The sequence below is a fragment of the Melanotaenia boesemani genome, chromosome 14 (genome assembly GCF_017639745.1).
Source record: "Melanotaenia boesemani isolate fMelBoe1 chromosome 14, fMelBoe1.pri, whole genome shotgun sequence".
Classification (NCBI taxonomy): Eukaryota; Metazoa; Chordata; class Actinopteri; order Atheriniformes; family Melanotaeniidae; genus Melanotaenia; species Melanotaenia boesemani.
This window is the reverse complement of record NC_055695.1, coordinates 27,653,562-27,674,802: the sequence shown is the minus strand read 5'-3', so window position 1 is coordinate 27,674,802 and position 21,241 is coordinate 27,653,562. Positions and strand designations below refer to the sequence as shown.

The 21,241-nt window shown below is 38.8% G+C and overlaps 1 protein-coding gene across 11 annotated transcripts in view; it reads right to left on the bottom strand.

Moving 5' to 3' along the window:
- Positions 1 to 21,241, bottom strand: part of fryl (furry homolog, like) — a 74,477-nt gene that overhangs the window by 51,772 nt on the left and 1,464 nt on the right. For 3 of the 11 annotated variants that reach the window (XM_042006469.1, XM_042006472.1, XM_042006475.1), the window contains exons 1-2: positions 6,213 to 6,787; positions 1,589 to 1,654 (exon numbers count right to left, since the gene is read on the bottom strand). In XM_042006469.1, the coding sequence (XP_041862403.1) occupies positions 1,589 to 1,654; positions 6,213 to 6,429 (283 nt within the window). In that variant the 5' untranslated portion in view covers positions 6,430 to 6,787. Of the gene's footprint in view, positions 1 to 1,588; positions 1,655 to 6,212; positions 6,788 to 17,275; positions 17,334 to 21,241 lie in introns of those variants that run through there. The other 8 variants (XM_042006471.1, XM_042006470.1, XM_042006476.1 and 5 more) reach the window with 6 other exon arrangements.

Here is a 21,241-nt window from a genome sequence, read left to right as displayed (position 1 = left end):
TAACAGCTGACGCAAACTGAGGACTTCAAATAAACAACATTATAACCAGCTTCCTGGAAAGAGCAGCCTGCTGATCAAATAATCTCAACTAAATGCATAACCAAGGCAGGTTAGAGTCACTCCATTCACAAAAGTGGGAGCAATGACTGACGGCTAGCCTTCCTGACTGCAGACAGTATAGAAGAGCATCTCCTCCCAGGAGCCTCCAGAGTGGAGGATGCATTTCCTGTCCTGGCCTCTAAAGGACAGTGGGGGGAACAATAGTCGATAGGAGCTGTAATTCAATCCCTGACCTCTTCTAGTGATGCCTGGGCTGCAGAGGACACACCATTTAGATCCATCACAGCAGTTTGAGTATGCAGCACAGCTACACACTTCTGCATGCTTCTCTGTGTCAGGGACAAGCAACTTCATACTTGAATGAATTTACAAGTTTGAGGTATGTAACACTTTCATTGAGAGATTCACACAAACACTGCACATTTAGACATCTGTTTCAAACTCCTGTCCACAGATAAACTGGAAAAGATATAAAAAGACACTTAACCCCACGTTGCCTCCCGATGTGCCTGTCGGGGTGTGAATGTGTGTGTGAATGGGTGAATGTGATAAGTAGTGTAAAGCGCTTTGAGTGGTCAAACTGGCTGGAAAAGCGCTATACAAGTACAAGTCCAGTCCATTTAGGCATGATGGCAGCATCACTATATCTGCTTCACTTTTTACCCTGATGCTCCCATCACTCTGGAACAGGGTAAATCTGCTTTTTTTCCACCAATTAACCTCACTGATACGGGGGTTTTCTTAAAACTACACAGCTGTTTAGCCCCAACCCTTGAGTTCCTTTCACATTGTGCTTTTGGAAATGCTCTAACTTTCACTATTAAACATAGTCCTGAGTTCTAATGTTTTTTTTATGATTTGATATCTCCAAACGTTTAAGTGATCGCCATCATTCAAGATTTATTTCCTGATCACATTTCCTCCTGGAAGATGGTTCCCCACTATGCCTCCAGTTTTTACCAACTCAAAATTTAACCTAATTTTAGTAGTTTCAGCATCTCCTTAGATATTAACACAGGAATGAAAGAGAGATCTCAAAGTAGAACTTCTTCAAATGAGCCATTTTCAAAGTGTTCACATTGTTTTAGCATTTATTTGAATAGCTGTTTGGAGAAAGAGCCCCAATAAATAATAATTAACAACATTTGTCTTCTCAGTTATTTGGATTACCTGGCAGAACAGCACCCTCAATGTATTTCTCCTCAATACAGTTGACTAATAAGTTTAGCCAGTTTGTCTGGATACACACCCTCTGGACTATACATACACATCACAGAAGTTGAGTCCAGCAGTGCACCAAACACTCCCTCATCACAAACAGGAAACTGGCTGCACCCATAAGACAAACACTATCCTAATTAAACTTCTTCCAAAAACATAGCTGGACCTGAAGCAGCTAAGTGATGTCTTTCCATTATAAGAAAGACAAATGAGGGTCTGCAACAAGGGAGTGGCACTCAGCTCTGATTTGAAACTTAATTCCTAACTACTGCAGTAATCACACCATATCTTTGATTGCATAACTCACCATTGTCACTCCTGCCATCACTTGCATGATGTAAAAACGAGACTTTTCTAATTTGACGGATGTTCCCTAATTGGAAAGAAAAATAAACAATTGAATTGCAAATAATTTGCTCAGTCCAGTCATTATAAAAGCAATCAGCACTAAGTTATCAAAAAAACTTTATATTAACTGCACAGCTAACAAAAACTCCAAGCGAAAGTCAAGCTTATTATTAAGGGGTTAGTTTGGCTAGCTGACTAGTCCTGTTCTTGTATGCTAACTGGTAAAGTGAGTAATGCAGGAGGGAGCTGAATCATGCTTTAGCCATCAGCAAACACTGAGGCCAACATGATCTGACAAGTAGCACTGCAAAATAAAAAAAATAAAAAAACAACTTTTTTTAAAGCAGCAGCAAGGTGATGGAAGGTGATCAACTCATTTGCTGACGCAACCTGGCTGATTCTTTGCAAACATACAATATGCATGTGTACACACCCACTAAACTTTTAAAAAGGACAATAATAGGAAATTTATCATCTCTAGATTGAAGTGATTAAAAAATATCAATGTGAAGAACTAGAGGTGTAATTTCATCTGGAGTATAGCGCGACAACACAGACCACCTCTCTGTGTCAGTCTCTGGCCACATGTTTACCAGCCGGTCTGGCCGCGTGTTTAATTACGTTCATGTGAATCGCTGCTTCCTTCATTGCCTGGGAGATCTTGGCCCTCCCTTCCTATAAAAAGCTTCAGCAAGCGAGCAATGGAAGCCCGTATTTTTGAAGTGACATGGCGGAGGGCAGAACAAAACTAGCGCTAAAAAAAAACAAAACAAAAAAACAAAACAAAAACAAAACAAAAAAAAAAAAAACAATGTTGTTGGCGAAGAAGTTGTCAGATGAGGAAATGAACGTTGGCCTTGCATTTTCAAAGAAGAGAGAACTGCGAGCGCTAAAGGGGCTTCAATTTGACTTGGAGCATAAAAGTTATCAGTTACTTCAACAAGCTCCAAAAAAATAGTGATGTTGCTTTGCTCAGTGTGTTTACACTTTGCACATTCATTTGCAGATGTGGCAAGTTGGGGGGGGGTGGAGGTTAGGTGTGGCTCATTACACACTTTGTTTTGGTCTCCAGGCAGCACACAACAGCAATCTTTACAGTGAAATGATTTCACTTTTTGCACCTTTAATTACCGTATCCACTTCCCCAGAGAGCTCGCGTTCTTTCCCTACAACTTTCGACTTTCCGTTCACATTGCAGCTCAATTAATTTCTAAGAAAGCTACACTGGCTGAGTTCTTTGTTTTAGGTTTTTGGCTAGGTACATAGCTGGGGGCAGACCAACCAAAAGGTTGTGGCTGCACCTTTTGGTTGGTCTGCCCCCAGCCATTTACCTAACAATGGAGTTGGGCCGATACAGATATTACCATCAAAAATACTTGCAGATCCTGCAAAATGTAAGGGGGTCGAGATCGGCAAAGATTTCTGTCTAAACACCATCCAATATCACAGAAATGGAATCGCAGTTATTTTTTCCAGTCCAACCCCATCACACACAGAAAGTTACACAATCTTGCCTGACGATTGTTTTGAGTTGTCAGGCGGAGAAGCAGCTCCATGTGAATCGCTGTTGTGTTAACATTTAGCATTAGCATTATGTTGGCAATTTGGTATTATTACTTATTAGAAAATCCCACTAGCAAAATAGCGACATACCTGATATGCAGGGCTGAACTTTCCAGAAGGCAACACGAATGCTACCATTTTTAACACCAGCAACACAAAAATCTGAGCATTTACAACAAACACTGGCAAATGCCCAGATTTTTTTAATAGAAATTCTTTGATTTAGGTTTATCTACTCAATAATTTAAAAAGTTCTGTGGCAATAATTGTTTTCGTGTGTTATAACATAACCAATGATAGGCCATTGAATGACAGTAACAACAATATTATACATACAAAGTCTACAATAGCTATAATTTATTTAAAGTAGAAATTCAATAGACCCCTTAATAAAATAATACGTATCGGATCAGTACTTGGTATCAGCAGATATCTAAACCCCAGATATCAGTATCGGAATGGGTATCAGATATAAAAACTAACAAACAAAAAAAATATAATGGAATCAGAATATATCTACCTAACAAGCAAACAACTGGTACAAATGTAGCACCAGTTTGGTGCTGCGTCAGTGCTTTGGCAGTCAAAATAAAAATAACTGGTTTTTAGTTAGACTCTGCCTCCAAACTAGCAACAGAACCGGTCTCGTGAAAAAAACACCCATAACACTGTCAGTAAAACTTGTGCTTTAGAACAGAGGTCCCCAACCCTGGTCCTCAAGGCCCACTATCCTGCAGGAATCTGTACCACCTCTACTGTGTGCAATACTTGTTTATATTGTTTTATTAACTTATCTTATTGTTATTATTGTTATATTTATTGCATTCTATTTGCCTCTATTTTGCTTTGTACCTGTATATATTGTGTCTTGTGCTTGTCCTGCTTTACTGTTGGTGTTGTATTGCTACTGGTACCCAAATTTCCCTGAGGGCTCTCTGTAGGGATTAATAAAGTATTTCTATTCTATTCTATTCTATTCTATTCTATTCTAAGTCTTAGATGTCTCCCTGCTGCAACACATATAATTCAGATTAATGGCTCATTAGCAGACTTGTGCAGAGCTTGTCAGAGAGGGAGACCTGCAGGATAGTGGGCCTTGAGGACCAGGGTTGGGGAGTTCTGCTTTACTGTAGAACCAACTCGAAAACATTTTGAAGAGAAGGTAGTTAGGGTCAAGAACTAATCTGCTAATGGTGTTTACCTGCAAATATAATGTGATGAAATCTTCATTTAAATTTCTTTTTGCATATTTACTGTTGTTCAGCACATACCTGGCCTATGGAACAGCTAAGCTTTACAAAGTTGCAGCATTCCTTGGATAGTTTTAAATAACAATTGCAAAAATGACACAAATCCAACCTGTATAACTTCACAAGTCCCAAATAAAAAGAGAGGGCACAGCTTTTTTAAAATGTCTCATCATCTACGAAGGAATTACTTGCATACCAAGATGACATATGAGACGTATACGTGCAGGGTAAAACACTACAGTTTGGGAAAGGTTGCTAGATGCTAAGCTAAATCCACAGCTGGATTTAGCTTAGCACTTCTATTAGCACTTCTATGACATTATCATCATGTTGGGTCTTTATTTACCCAGACTAATAAGACTTCATCTGGGCAAAACAAAGCTTTTAAAAATACACTGCAAAGACCAACTTTTACTGCTGATCAGGGCATATGACCTATTCCTGCACAAGAAAACCTAACTTGCCAGTGCAGAAGGGAGCAATAGTAAATATGTTGTACAAAAAGAGAAATGGGAATATCATACAAACTGATCTGTGTTGAATCATGATTACCAGTTTATGATCAGTTTGCCCACTCCTCATGGTTATGTTGTTGTAAAAAGTGTTATTTCTTGCTTTGCAGAAATGAAAAAGACACACAAGAGGAGATCGTGTTAAGCCTGATTGAGCTCTCTCACTGACAGGCCAGATGCCAATTTAAAACACTGAATCTGCTTGGAGATTCTGTAAAATATCACACACTTATATAAAAGATATGCCTCTGACATGCAGGACAGCTGATTGTCAGTTTGGTGTGAAAGGATCCTTAAGGTAAAAACACCTGATCACAAAAGTAAGTCAGCATTCATAATGAGACCTCTGGCTGAGAAAGGCAGTGTGCTGCCGCCGATCAACTGGGTTAATGGGAGATGTGACATTAAAACCAAAACTAATAAAATTACAGCTAGTATATCTTTGTTTTTAATTGAGACTAAATAGGTCGATCATTACTAGCACAGCAACTGAACTCTGGAGGTAATTTGCATCTATTGAGAGCAAAAATACCACAGGTCATAAACTCTGCAGCATCCTTCATCCGGTGTTGCATTTCTGTTCATATTTTAGAAGCCCGGGATTTAAAATTCATCGGTTTCAACTGCTGCCGACTAACTACACTTGACAAAAATAACTGGGTTATTAGTGTGAACCATTATAAATTATATATAATGTAATTATCAAATGAACCGATTTAAAAAAAAAAACATTGCTCTGTTTTTAAGACTCATTCTGCAAAGAAAACTTTGTGTTTTATAAAAGCTTAAAATGCAATAACAAAATATGACATTTTATGCTGATAAACTAGATATATGTTGCTGACGTGTTAATTTAGCATCAAGCCAAGCTTAGAGCAGTTAAAATATCGACACACTTTAAGAAGCCAGAATTTAATCCTACTAAAACTGTGCAGTCTGACTGAGCAATAGCTGAGATTTGGTAGAATAAATAGCAGGAATCATCAAGTGCAACAATCAGAATAAGATAATTAAACCCTACAGTACTAGTTCTCTGTCTAGTGTCTATAGGTTTGATTGTCATCATCTAACCTAAGTGAAAAGGGATGTAATGCAAAGCTTAAAGAATGCAAAGCTAATCTTTAGTTACATGTAAATAAAGAATGGCATACACTTAAACATAAATCATTTTTAAGCAGCTATGAAGGACCTTTGTCATTTTTAGCAGAGGTTAACGAGAAATGTTTACACACAACAGCTGATTTAACCACTGCAGTACCTTTGAAGCGGGCTTGGTTACTGCGGGAGCGGATTCCTGTATCTACTTTGATTACTGGATCTACCGGATCTTCTTCAATCGTCTGTCCCATGGCAAGCAGGCCCAGTCTTTTCATGCGAAGGAGCCGTGGACCTGACTCCTTGGGTAAGCTTCCTCCATGTTCAACAGGTCCGTCTCCTGAGATGACAGCTGGAACCAGGCTCTTTAGAAACTCCATTTTCAACAAGACTTTGGATTTTTCAGTCTGGTGAGAAGTCCATAAGCCTGTGCCATGCCATTCTGCCACACTAACTACCTTCCTGCTTCATCTAATCCATTGGCAAAGAAGTAGGAAAAAGGGTAAGAGTGCCTGTGCTGTGTTACAGCCTACATTTAACAGTTCCACATTTACACAATGTCAAGCCCTGTACCCGGGCCTTCACAGACAAGAACAGACAATGCCTAAAAGGCTTTCTGAAGTTGTTCAGAAAGGTGTGACTGCAACGAGCTAAAGTATCAGAGTAGGACACTTTCGATACTGAAACATTACCTGTCTGCTCACAGCGTAAAGAGAAAGCAAAAAGACATGGATTGTTTTTGTGGGTTGTGATGTAATTACAAGTAGGCAGGGTTATGTTCGAGTGCCAGGCACTATCTGGGGAGGGACTTGAACATGTTCCACAGGAGATAACGCAAACCGGGCCACCAGCCAATCATAACAGCGACGACACCAGCCACACCCCGCTGAACTGTGTTGCTCACTAGTAAAACAGAATAAGAGTGGAGGAGGAAGATTGACAGACGCTGTAAGAAATAGGAAATTCATCATGGCGCTGCCATGCCCTTCTGCATTCACTGATAGCTCTTATCAAAAGTTAAAATGCTGTCACTCTTTAGCATTCGTACACATGAGAATACTTGTTAGATTTCTTGCAACATTATGTTAATAACAACCTCTCTCCCTTGCTTTCACTTCTGCTTGGCTGTGCTGAGCTATTATGAAAAAAGAAACAGATTGAGCAAAGTCATGGAGTCTGTGAGACCGAATGATGACAGACTGCTGCGTTATGCTTGGCTGCTCAGCTTTGTACCTGCAGCAAACTCAAACCCTTCCAAGTAACCCTTGCTGCAGAAGAGAGGCTACACTTTGCTGACTCTCAGCAAAGCTCACTGCCTAAAGAAATCATCAATATGCTGTTCGCTGGTACAGAGTCCAAAAATTTAAAAAGTCTCTAAGCGCAAACAACCAGTCGTCAACATCAACTGAAAGCTGCAGTGCTCCACAAAATTAATGATGATCACGGCACAGGTTTGTGAGAAACTTAAAACTTACACACACAAGCACACACATTTTCTCCCGCTTAATGGTTAACTATTCACCAAAACAAATATTTGTGAACCCATAAAAAAATCATCTTCACATTTTGTGGATATTAATATTTCAGAGTATGTGAAATGTTAAGGGGTTGGTGATGCAAGAGAGAAAGGAACTGAAATCTTACTGTTTATGTGAATTTTAAGTACTCAAACATGCATTAGTGTATTCATTTTAAAAGCTCTGAGCAACCAAATCCGTTCCTAACAAAGACGAACCTGGTATAAGCAACCGATGATGCAATAACAGCCAATAACATAATAACTTACCAATAATGTAATAAAGTTTTTGAGCCAATAACATAATATTTTGCCAATAATGTAATAAGTTATAACATCATGGCTGGTTACGACTGGTCTAGCATTAATAAAAAACATTTAAAAATATAACAACTGTAGATAATGTAATGATAAATAAATAGGGACACATTTTTGGCACCTTTATGAAGTTTGCTCTTCAAAAGAATTGTATAGTGAATAGCAGCATTGTCATATTCATTCATTATGGATATATACAATGCAACAACTTTTTTTCTCCTAATCCTTAAAATTCAGCTAGATGGTTGGTGCCCCCAAGGGCTATTGGCTTATATTGCCAACAGCTTTTCGGGAACAGTAGTGCGTAACTCTGTGAGGTCAACTGAGATTCATAGCTTACCCTTTTAGTGATCTACTGAAGTTTTCCAGGCATTTATATTCTCTTTAAGAGGTCTACATTCCAGCCACAAAATATAGTGTTTATTCACAGACTCTATACTGTAAATCCACAATACGTGATTCATTATAACCCCATTATTTATCACGTATCATAATAAAAAAAATAAATAAAAAAAGATCTCTGTCACTACTTTGTTGCTAAGAGATCTATATTTTGACCCAGAAATTATAATGAAGCAACATTCTGTCAAACTTTCAACCAGTTAGATAGCTTAAATTAACTAATGTCCAAGCCGAAGCAGCCAAAGATCAACAAGCGAGCAGAACTTTTGATGTGTGAAAAGAATTAAAAAAATGGTCCTCTATGGGTGGAATAAAGCCATGAAGGTGTTTTGATGAATGGTTGTGCCAAACGCAAGCTGAGTTAGAGAAGGTTTTGTGAGGATAGTAGGTAAATAGTAGAATTAATTATAAAAAAGAAAAAAAAGAGTCTGGAGGCAAAAGTGTAAAATATGTAAATAGTTTCTGTTGTGTTTTAAATACCAATATATATATATATATATATATATATATATATATATATATATATATATATATATATATATATATATATATATATATATATATATATTTTATCCTGAAAGCCCAGACATCAGAAAATGATATACAGATGGGAAAAAAAGACTTGGTCACAGTTGATCTGTGTGTTATTCTACAAAGTAAATTCTGTTTAGTTTTGTTTTTTGTTTGGTTTTTTTGGCCTTTATAGTGCCATTTCCATTAATACAAAAAACAGCCAAGAACTGGGGTTTTTCTTGCAATGTCAGACTGTCACCTGCATGCCTTGTGTCACGTTGTCCACCATAAACTGCTTTGTTTACATGGCAGCAGCAGAGGCAGCCAAGGCTGGGCCAGCGCTAATCTTGTTAACAGGACTTTTTATATGTTTGCATGTAAATATACAGTTAGTAGCAGATTATACTGAAGAACAAAGGCCTCAGAGCGCGTTATGGAGGACACTGCTGGATGTGGTGGAAATGCTAATGTTTTATCAGCCCTCTGAGTAGTACTTCTGAAGCCAACATGGGGGGGATTTATTTATGCTGTTTTAACAGCAAGCAATGTCTAGACGTATAAAAAGGGGTGCAATACCACCTTCACCGAAGAGACAGCATAAGACTGAATGTATCTTTGAATGATCCTTTCTAACACATTGTTTAGAATGTTAGGGCAAACTTTTAAAGACATGTTTTGACAGATATCCGATCAGTTTGAGCTGTAATTATTTCAATTATCTAAATGACTTTTGTTTCCAAGGGTAATGTAAAAGGCAGAAAAGGGGGAACAAAAACGTAGCATGTTAGACCAGGAAGCGTATTTAGAATGACATCACCCTCTACTGCAGTGTTTTAAAATGTCAGCAAGATTATTGAAAAGTTTCACTTTTAAGTCAAGTCAAAGATCTAAGATGGGAAATAAAAAAAGGAAAAAAACAAGATTAAAGGGGTAGTGCACCAAAAAATGAGTTTTTGAGCTGTAAACACAGAATTACTTAATTGTGATCATATAAAAGTCACATATACTGTTATTAAAATTTGTATCTTCTTTTTTTAGTTTATTTTAAAAACGGGATTTTGTGGGTAAAAAAAATGGCTCATTTTTTTCCATTACCCTCTACAGGGTAAAACCAGGTTATGTTTTTCGTGACATAGAGAGGTTATCAACGTCATGAGAAAATTTGAAGAAAAAAAAAAAAAAACCACAGCCCCTCCATCCAGATGCAAACAGATGGGTCCTGGCTTAGCAGGCATAGAAAACCACAGCACATATGAAGGGATGTGAACTTGTATGGTGTAGATTTGCTAATTTCGGACTTCTGTTCTTTCAGAGTTTCTGCAATGGGACAGATTTGTGCTTTTGAGTAGGGTAAAAGTAACACAGGACTTTATTCTTTACCTGCTGATCCTCATCTAATAAAAGACAGCAGCTCAAATCGCAGCAGTGGCAACTTAAAGTGGCACTTCCTGCAGATGCCACAACCTGCTTTCCGGAGCTGCTGGAGCTGATGACAGGTCAGCGCAACAGCGCTAATGGCTCAGATTGATACGGTCCAGGACCACATTGTTGATGTGTAGCTGAGGACACTCAGGAGGGGAAATATCTTCCACCTCAAAGCCCGCTCTGTGGCGTAGGTACTTTGTGAATCTCGCATTGTATCTTGCTAGTGAGCTGAGCTGCTGTCTGTCAATCATTTTCAGTGGTTCCCAACCGATTGTAGCTGAGGACCCTTTTCATGCAACTTCCAAAAAGCTGTGGACCCCCCGCCCACACCGTGTTGAAACCATGCTTGGGTTTTACGCTTTCATTAGCTGTTTCTCACTATAAATTATGCATTCTGGCTGACATATTTTCTTTGGTAAAATCAAAGTTACAGTAATTATCACCAGTCTTTTTTCTTCAAAATAAGGATGAATTATCTGTACTGTGGCATTTCTCAGACATGTCTTATTAATGATGGTCACGAGCTGTGGGTAGTGACCTACAGAACAAGATCACAAATACAAGCAGCCAAAATGAGTTTTCTCTGCAGGGTGGCAGGGCTCTCCCTTGGAGAGAAGTTCGGTGATCCGGGAGGGGCTCAGAGTAGAGCCGTTGCAGGCTTGTCCCCTGGGACACAGTTGTGGTTACTGTTCTATGTTCTTTATAGCCCTCAGAACATGGAGTAATAACACTCCTACTGGCAATGGGAAAGGATTTGATTGTCTTGATACAGTGGGTGTACCTGCAATTGAAAACCGTATTAAAAACACTTGTTTTGGTGTAAAATTGTTAATAACTTACTTTCAGTACTGAGACTAGTGTATGATACTACAGCAGCTATTTTAAGTTGCAGAACTGGGAAGGGCACTTTAAAACAGGATCTGAAAGCAGATTTAAAAATGTGCCAGTGAACGGGTAATGCTTTGATAACGCAGAACAGAGGGGCACCCTTTAATGCGTACCCTGTTATGACAAACCGAGTATCACAAATATGGGCAAAACTACCAACATTAGCAACCAGAGTCCTCATTTAAGCAACCTTTGGTAGAAAATCTCTAAATTCCACCCTTAACAAAACCTGTTATTTATCAAAACATCCACAAGTAGAAAGTGTTGATAAAGCCTCCTGCTGTAGCTCAGGAGAGAGACCGGTCATCTGCAAGTTGGAGGGTTGACAGTTGATCCTGGCTTCCCCAGACTACAATGTGGAAGTGTCCTTGGAATAAAAAAAAAATCACTGAACCCCATGTTGCCTCCTATATGCACACCGGTGTAAGAATCTGTGTTATAGGTACTATTTCATAGATAACTTAAAAAGAGCTGTATACATGTGTGCGCAAATGGGTGAATGTAGCTTGTGATAAAAAAAAAAAAAGTGGTCAAAAACAGCAGAAAAATGCTACACAAGGACAGTCCATTTACCAAATCCCACGTTTCAAACCATCATGCTTGTGCCCGTTCATGGTCATCTGCATTCAGAAATGCCCTCAATTATCTAGAAATGACAACAACACACCCCTTTAGAAATCAGATGGAAATTGCTTGTGTTTCTCCATGGAGTAATGCCCAAGAAAGGGAGAAAAGGAAATAGTTTGCTGCTGGTTTTGAAGCAACCAAACATTGCTGTTATATATATATATATATATATATATATATATAAAAATCAGTGTTTCCCTTGGTTTTTGGCATTGGGGTGGCGTATGTTCTAAGTTATACAATATTCTGGATTAAAAAAAATAAAAAAGGTGCAAATAAGTAAAAGTCTTAAATGCTGCCTAAAAGAAAGGAGCGCTGTTAATAATTTAGGACGGGTGTCCAAAGTCGGTCCTCGAAGGCCGCTGTCCCGCAGGTTTTTAATGTTTACCTGCTCAAGCAAACCTGATTCCAATTAAATGGATCCAAGAGCCTATGAAGTTCTGCACAGTTACCCTTTAATTTGAGTCTGGAGTGTTGCAGCAGAGAAACATCAAAAACCTGCTGGACTACAGCTCTCAAGGACCAGAGCTGGACACCCCTACTTCAGGATCCCATCAAAGAACAGGACTTTCTCAGGAGTTAAAAAAGAAATGGTTTGATATCAAACTCGACACCAAAACACAGAGGAGATCTGCAACTGCAGGAGGGCATAGAATAACAGAACTTCCATGTCTGGACACACATTCCCAGCACTGTTGCTAGTGCAACTTCTCTTCCTGTTTGATTACAGCATGATGTTGATTGGTCCGAGGGAAGTAAAGGCATTTTGGGCTCAGATAAATAACAGCACCAACACTGATGGCATAATCCAGTTCAGTGACGGTTGGGAAATGTCTACTACCTCAAGACAGTGAACAAAACCCCACTTGGATCTGCACCGGAACAGTTTTTGTACCACTAACAAGATGTCCACAACATGGAACCCAAATCACAGAATAAACCTTGGGAGGTATCTGCTCAGAAGTCGCTGTGGCTCACACGACGTAGACCAGAAGGTTCTCTGAAGACGAGCTCATTGTGGAGTGCAGTTTGCAAAGTCTTTATAATGATAAGTTTTCAAAAACCTGTCTGAGAAATCTACTGTAAGCTTTAACTAAACGTTATTAATAATTAAATTAGAAGCCACTGTAATTTTTTTTTTTTTTTTTTTTGGCCAATGATTGCGGGATTCATGGTATTTTTGGCATCTATACTAAAACACCATATGTTTTAAACGGTAATATAATAAATGTTTTACTCAGTCACAAAAAGATCTGAACAAATTGTCGAATATTTTAAAGGCCTCCAAGGCCGTCAGCACTGACACGCTTAATAACCGCTAGCCAGTTAACACATCTTTCCAGGCTTTTGTGTCTATTTGTTTTAAAGGAACAACTATGTGTATGGCAGCCAACTACAACACAACTTTTTTGGCATATTTAAAGTAAACTCTACAAAAATAAATAAAAATCTATGAGGGTCGACGCTGAAAATACAATGATGTTATCCTTAAGCAGCCTTCTGATTTCTCCGGCCAAACAGTCGGATGTGACAAAGTTCACTGATGTTCCTCGATGTTTGCTCCTGCCCTGCGACCATAAACAATCCTCTAAAAGATTTCTGGATCCATGCAGTGATTCTGATGACCCTCAAAATCTAATCATTTATTCCTTATTCCACTTCAGAGATTTCCTGAAAATGTCATCAAAATCTATTAATTATTATTTTTTTATTATGTTGCCAACAGACAGACAGACGGACAAACCAAGACCACTGATAACATAACCTGTCCCTTGGCTGAGGTAATAATTGTTATTTTAAAGGTCCCATATTATGCAAAATTCACTTTTTAATGGTTTTGGAACAGTCATACTGGTCCCCCCGCATGTGTAGGAGACCCGTAAGTGTGAAACTCTTTCAGGCGCTCTCTCTCCCCCCTGCTCCACCTCTAGGGAAGTAAGCGCTGAAATGAGCTTGTTTGAAAGCGTGTACGTTATGACGTCATAAGGGACAATAACCACTCCCCACAGAGCGATGGACCCGTCTACCGGCTCTCAAAGCCCGCCCTCTAAAAATCACCTAGCGCCCAGTGCTTTTCCCTCTTCGGCAACCCTCGTTAGCGGACATGGCTAAGCGACAGAAGCACTGTTCTGTTTGTGGCTGCATAAATGAACACGAAAACGTTTTTTTACTTCCATCCACTGAACCCACGAGGACTGAGTGGATTAATTTTATTTTTGGAGGAAATGTACCCGGAAAACTTCCAAAGGTTTTGCATGTCTGTGGCCAGCATTTCAAAGAGGACTGTTTCCACAACATGGGTGCATGGAAAGCAGGCTTCGCCAACCGTTTGAAGCTGAAGCCAGGTTCAATACCAACTGTCCGTGACACAGCTGGAGAGGTAAGAGCAGTACTGTTAGTCTTCTTGCTCGAACTTCTTCAGGAATGGGTTCCGGTGTTCCGGCGTTTGTTTATCCTTCACTACGCTGTAATCAGCGTCTAGTAACCGCTAAGGCCTAACCTGTCAATCACCTCATGACGGGCGATGCGATGGGCGGAGCCAACAGCTGAGCTGCTCCACCAGGGTTCCGCCCACCATAAACGGCACATTTCTGAAGCTGCTAAAAAGAGGGAGGTGAAGAGAAGCCGCTGCACTCAAACTGAGGGTCGATTTGTCCATACCATGGCGGAAATATTTCATTTAGATATTAATGAATGGTCTCAGATTGGGAATAAAGTGTATAATATGGGACCTTTAAGGACATAAAGAACATATGTGGATGCTGAGATTGTATGCTTTCAGCTTCCCTGTTCTACCAATAGATTCTTTATAAAAGCATGTTCACAGCTATGCCTATATTTACAAGTTAAAAGTACAATTTGGGAAATTCCACACTTTGCATGAAAATGTTCTCACATACTTCTCACACATGTCTGTGTGTAATTAAAAGAAAAAAAAAGGCTCTGGATTCTGACCAGGATGACAAAACAGAATAATTATTATAATTACTGGGATAATATTTAAAAAGACTATTGTGGTCATAACAAATTGACAAAAATATTTGCCCTACAGAGCAGAACATTTGAGTTATAAATTTACAGAAATATTAACTATTAACCATCAAACTCTAAATCAGTTTATCTTGATCCAAACTGATATTTGATTTCTTAACCTCTCAATACCAAAACCTCAAGTTTATCCTTAAGATTCAATGAATGTTTGTGCCAATATGAGAATAATTTTCAGAAGACATTTAGTTGATGCCTCAACCATCAGCATGGCCTAAAAAGACACAATGACAACCTGAAAACATAATGGTATTCAAAAAGTAAATTAATTGTAGAGAAAAAAAAATGCTTTTAACAGCAAGGGAGAGATAATGCAAGACTGAGGCCAAAGCAAAGATGCAAAGAGGCTGAGGCAGCAGATCTAACTAAGAATTACTAAATAAGTCAGAAAGAAAGAGACACTGAAGAGGCAAAGATAGCCATCACTACGCCTGAGTACCACAATGGTCGGTGGAGTTTGCTGAGGCCAGGTCTGTGGTGCTGTTGAGTTAGAACAATACCCCTGCACAGGAGGCCCACATCCCAATCAGTCCAGGAATGTGGAAGAGGAAGCTCTGGGAACAATGTGCAGCGTTCCTAGGCTGTTCTGGGTCCCACCCGTTTCTGCCTCAATCTGCTATCAAACCGGAGAAAACAGGAAAACTAGTGGGCTAGGGCCCAGGAGAAAGATTTTGTTCTGCAGTCAGCTGAGGGGGACTGCGCTGTTCACTGTCAGCATTAAATCTACTATGGTTTGTGATCATTCTGGGTATGCATAAATCTGAACTGGAACTCCACCTCCAGCTGTGAGTAAACAGTTTGAGGTTCATGTCAGGAAAGCTGAACACCAAAACATTACTGTACTGCCCTCTAGTGGTGGAAATGGAACACGCTGCAGGATATAACAAAGCCAAAGTGCAACGGTTTCTTTTGTGAAATATTTCTGAAACAAGTACAACAAAAAAACAAAGATCCTAACTCATAATTACAGAGTGGTTTCAGAAAACAGAGTGATGGATCTTAGTAATAAACATGCCTTAGTTTATTTTTAAATGTCTTTTTTTTTTAAAGTTTAACTTTTCCAAAACGAACCTGACAGGCATGCATACGTGGGTGTAATGTGAAGGCATGGACACAATGGCAGACTTTGCCACCAATAGTTCTATAAAAGGGAGAATGCCATATTCAGCCCAGATTATTTAAATGTCGAGGAACAAAATCTCAATGCCTGACCTAAATGACATCACTGTCTATGGTTAAGCAAAACTCTTTTTCATCAGAACCCATTCTTCCCCTTTCTATTCTTGACTGCGACACACCACTAAATTTAAATATGGCCGCTGAACATTGCTACTTTGTCCATCTACTTTTAAATTTTCAGATCAGATCCTTGTATGCATTTGTTACACTGATAACCAACCTTCTCCGTCTGCAAACAGGAACAAGAAGCAGAGCATTCAGCACAATGAAACAGAGATAGAGATGAAGCTGGGTCTGCCCACTCCTGAACGACAGTGGCAACACATTGAGTTTGGTTGTCACTGCTGAGGAATGTTAGAATGTGACCAAACCAGACCCTGCATTGAAATGATCCACAGACCTACTGTGAGACAGATTTCATCTTCCAAAAGATACAATAATATCTGAGAACATAATTTAACAAACAGTGTTTAGTGGGAAAAAAAATATTCTTCATATTAGTTACAGCTTCTTGCTAAGGTTGGTTGGCCAGTCTTTGGGACCTTTCTATGGGATGATCCACTCATAAATCCAACAATCTGAATCCATTTTTTTCTCTTTTAAGATACTTTTAGTTTCTTTTAAGGTTTGATAGACTGTTTTATCTGTCAGTATTCAGGTCTATATTTTAATTACTTGCATAAATTTAAATTTAGAAAAAAAATTAAAATAATGTGACGTCATTAAGTATAAGACATTTTTTAATAAGACATTCTGATTAATGTCACATTGCTTTTTGCTTTTATATTGTGCTTGGTTTTACCAGTTAATAGTGACATGCACATTATTCAAACTTTTCACAAAAAAAACTCTGTAAAAAGAAAAGAATAGAACTTTATTGTCATTGCAACAAGTGCAATGAAATTACAAAATTGGTAATGTATACAAGTTTGCACAAATATTTTCTGATGAAGTGTACATTACTCATTGTAGTCTTTTACCTAACTGATAATCTATGAAATACTGTACCTTTCCTATACATAGCTTAAAACGCTTAGTTTTGTGGAAGCATTATACTGCAGGCTGAGTAAAATGAGGTCTTCCTCACCTCAACCCTGCTGCATGGACGTTGTACAGCATATGAATGACGCAAGAAAGTAAATGTCAGCCAGAAAAAGACTAAAACTCAACTTTGCCACATACAGAATTAGGCAAAACAAACAGATTAATCAAATATCCTGTCCTTTCCCACAGTGCTTAACTAAGAGCTGCTTTGCAAGCGACACAACAGCACCCATGGGAACGCAACCCACTTAACCCCTGCAACTTACCTTAAGGCCATAGAGCAGGGATGTGGCATGGAAAGAGGCAGGAGAGCCACACGGGAACCTGAAACAACATACGACAGCTTTAAACAACAAAAACTAAACCATATAACATTGCCAAATACAAGAATATTTACTTTATACTTATTAAGACATCAGTAACACATTAACCCGTAAAACTCTGCTAGATTGCCAGTGCCATTGAGCCCCATCCCTTGTGTTGTCAACAATTTCCCAGGAATGATGGTGTAACTTTCGACCAATTAGCTTAATTTGACAGCAATGTGCAAACAGTATCAGCGAAAGATCAACAAATGAGCAGAAAGTTATCTGTCTGTCTGAAAAGTTTTTATTTTTTTGTTTTTATGGTTGGTCTTTATGGATTTGGTATTTCTATTAATGCATTCATTGAAAATAATTTCAGTCTCATAATCTGACAACTGAGGCTGCCCTGAAAAAAAAATCATGTTTGTATGTTGACTGTACTTAAACAGCTTGAGCTTCTACATACATTTTTACATTTGAAAAAAAAAAAAATAGATTAATAAAAAAAAAAAAAAAGCGGACCAAAAATAGCAAAAACAAAATGGCTGGAGTTTTAAGTGTCAATATTAGTATAATCTGAATTTACACAGAAGCTCAACTGATGACCAAGTTACATTTCAAGGATTTAATAACACATTTTGCGCAGGAGCACTTAAATACACCACAGACTAATAATAGGGCTGCACAGGCAGGGTTGCTACTGGACAGTTCATTCTTTATCACGGCAAAGTGATATGTCAGCCTAAAGTTGGCTTCAGCCCGGTTTGCTCTGAATTGAGACGGGATTAAAACCTCCTCCTGAGCAGAGTAATAATCTGAAGATTACCGTTTACATCCAAAAGGCTGTTACGTAAGCATTCAGAGCCTCCTAAACTCTTCTTTCCTTTCATTATTTCAGTGGCCAAAAAACTCCTTTTATAGTCAAGTAATATCAAACAGTCATACAGTCACTGTTCGTTTCTGACTCAGAGCCGAGTTTAGTATATGTTTAAGTTTATTCAGTTTTTTTGTTAGTTTTTTTTAAGAGGGCTTCATAAACATAACCAATTATATTGAATATAAATAGAGAGTCACTATAGAATGACAGAAACTTCTTTATCAAACCATAGTCAAACAAAGGAAGGAAGAGCAAGGCCTTAGCCACAGCAGCCAGACAGAGAAGTTGAAGTGTGAGAACTTCCCCAGCACATCAACATGTTGGACAGATGGTGAGAACAGGTCAGCAAAGATAGTGAGTCAAAACATAACTAAAACCTTCATGGCCTAAAAGTCACATCACAGTGACATACCATCACACATACATAATCCTTCCCACCAGAAACAACAAAAAAAAAAAAACTAAAGTAAAGTAAAAAAAAAAAAAAAAAAAAAAAGACTCAGGCGCCATCACTCGCTTCTCACGCTGAAAAACCTGTGAATACATCTGACTTCCTGTTCCAACACAGTGACTCCAAAACACTCAAAAAAATGTGACCACATAACAAGTAAGCAAACCATGTGCACGTCCTGTGCCGTAGCAGATATCAAGCCACAATCTTAAGCTTCTGCGCTATATTTAAGCACCCAAAGATGCTTTTGTCTACAAGTACCAAATCATCCCCTCTGTTTCAGCAAAAAGTCTTTATTTTTATGGTAAATAAGTACAGCTCCCCACTTCTGTATTTAGGTTTAAACATGTAGATTCTGATTTTTGTGTCTTCTGAGAAGAGCTAAAGGTCAGTGGAACCACACAGACCAGATCAATGTTTAACTCAAGTTCATCTGTTAGTGTTGCCCTGCAACATTCTGAGTCCAGCACACAGGGAGGATGCTGCAAGTAGGAGGCTGATAGACCGTTTAGGAAATAGGAGATAACTCCAACAAAGACAACATTGTCCTGTCCTAATGTGCTCTGCTCCCTTTTCCATTCCACCACATATCAGCTTCCAGTAGCCAGAAGCATTTCCATAAAGCTGATTTCCCCATTTAAATTAATTATTGTCAAACAACTAGTTTAGAGAACCAGCTACAGAGAGTCTAACGCATTATACTTGCCTTCCAAAACTGGACCAGATCATACTCAGAAACAGGCAGTGAGCTACAGTTAATTGGACAAAAAAGGGGGGGTGCTATATCTGGCTACCTCCAACACTAAATGACAGGCCTGGCCTGCTGTAATCACTACCTCTTACCCTGAAACATTACTGGCTTCTTCCGACTGGGAAGGGAAGCAAATAAACAAATGTCTTTGCAAGATTCGTAAGACAAGTCTCTTGTTTCCATCTTCCTCCAAAGAACATATATACAGCCACAAAATGTAGCATTATTGTACCATCAACATGTCAGAAAAACAGAGAACTTAGCTGAGGCCATCTTGAGGGCAAAGACGAGGTGGTTTCTTTGGCAAAGGCAGACCCAAACATCAATTATGCTTCAAACCCTCTTTCCCAAGGCCAAGGATAATCTTCCTCAGCAGGGCTCAATTATAGGTTATTTCTAGCTAGACTCAGTCATCATCGTGCACAACATTATGCCAAGTCTTCCAATGGAATAAAAGAAAAGAATGCCTAACTCAAGAGTTAGTAATAATGTGTGTTAATCTACGCTGCACTAGGAAAAGACCTTTGGAAGTTAGCTCAATGAAGATCAGAGAGATAGAGATGAAGTTCTTACATCCAAACTGCTTCAAAACAATCAATCTATACAATCTATAACATGTTTTATTCATCCAAAATAAAAAAACAACACCACTTTTAAAGAGTGGGTCTTCTGGGGCTGTTATTTTTTTTTTTGTTTTGTTTTTTTTTACTTTTGTTCTTTAAAAGACTGGTGAACATCCTCTCCGTGTCACAGGAAGCCTTCGTGAACTTCATGTATGAACTTTTTTTAAATACAGAATGACAGAGCACAGTAAATCTATTCAACCTCAAGTACTCTGGAAATATCATTTGCATTGCACAGGGCAAAGTGCTCACAAAGTCGGCTGCTTGCATCAAGTATTTAAGCAAATAGCAAGGTTTTAAATCATGCATGTATGCAGTTCCTAAGCATGTTATTTGTCTAGTTGTCTAATTATTTATTATCTAGCCATGTACAGAGTCAAACACATGCATATCTGTGGATCTAGCAAACAGGCTCACTTTGGATAAGAGATCATATTGAGTAATCAGGCCAAATGAAACCTAGGACTTTTAAAGAAGCTGCAACAGGATTTACTACGGCAAATATGAGAAGTCATCTGGCATAAATGGTCTGTGCTTATATAGCGCTTTTACCCAAAGCGCTTTACATATACATCACATTCACCCATTCACACACATTCACACACTGATGGCGGATGCTGCCATGCAAGGCACTCAACCACGACCCATCAGGTGCAATTAGGGGTTCGATGTTTTGCTCAGGGACACCTCGACATGAGCCGGCAACCCTTGGGTTACAGGACGATCACTCTACCCACTGAGCCATGCCGCCTCAGCACAGAAAGCAATAATTAAATAAAATAAATCAACTGGCCATGACACTTATGACGTTTTAGGCTTATCTCCAGATGCCAATCACTAAGAAAGCTGAGTAGAAATAGGAGAAAAAAAAATCTTTAAAAAAATTAAATGAGACAAGCGGGGAGATGGGAAAGCTATAAAGATTTAACTAGCTATGACACTTCAAAACTGGAAGCAACGGATCACTGTTGCAGACTTAACTGAGAAAACCAGTTTAGTTTTTTGTTGTACATTATTTTTGCAGTCATCTCTGAAATGCTGAGTTAACAGTTAATCCTTGCAGGGGGCAGCTTAGTGAGAGGCCACTATGGGGGTGTTTTACATGGCTTGGTTTTTCCATCCCTATACTCTTCAATGCCATTAATGTCTTACCAGATTAAGATAAATACCAATTCATTGGAATTTTGCCCTAGATAATCACAGATAGATGTCTATCTGCAATCTA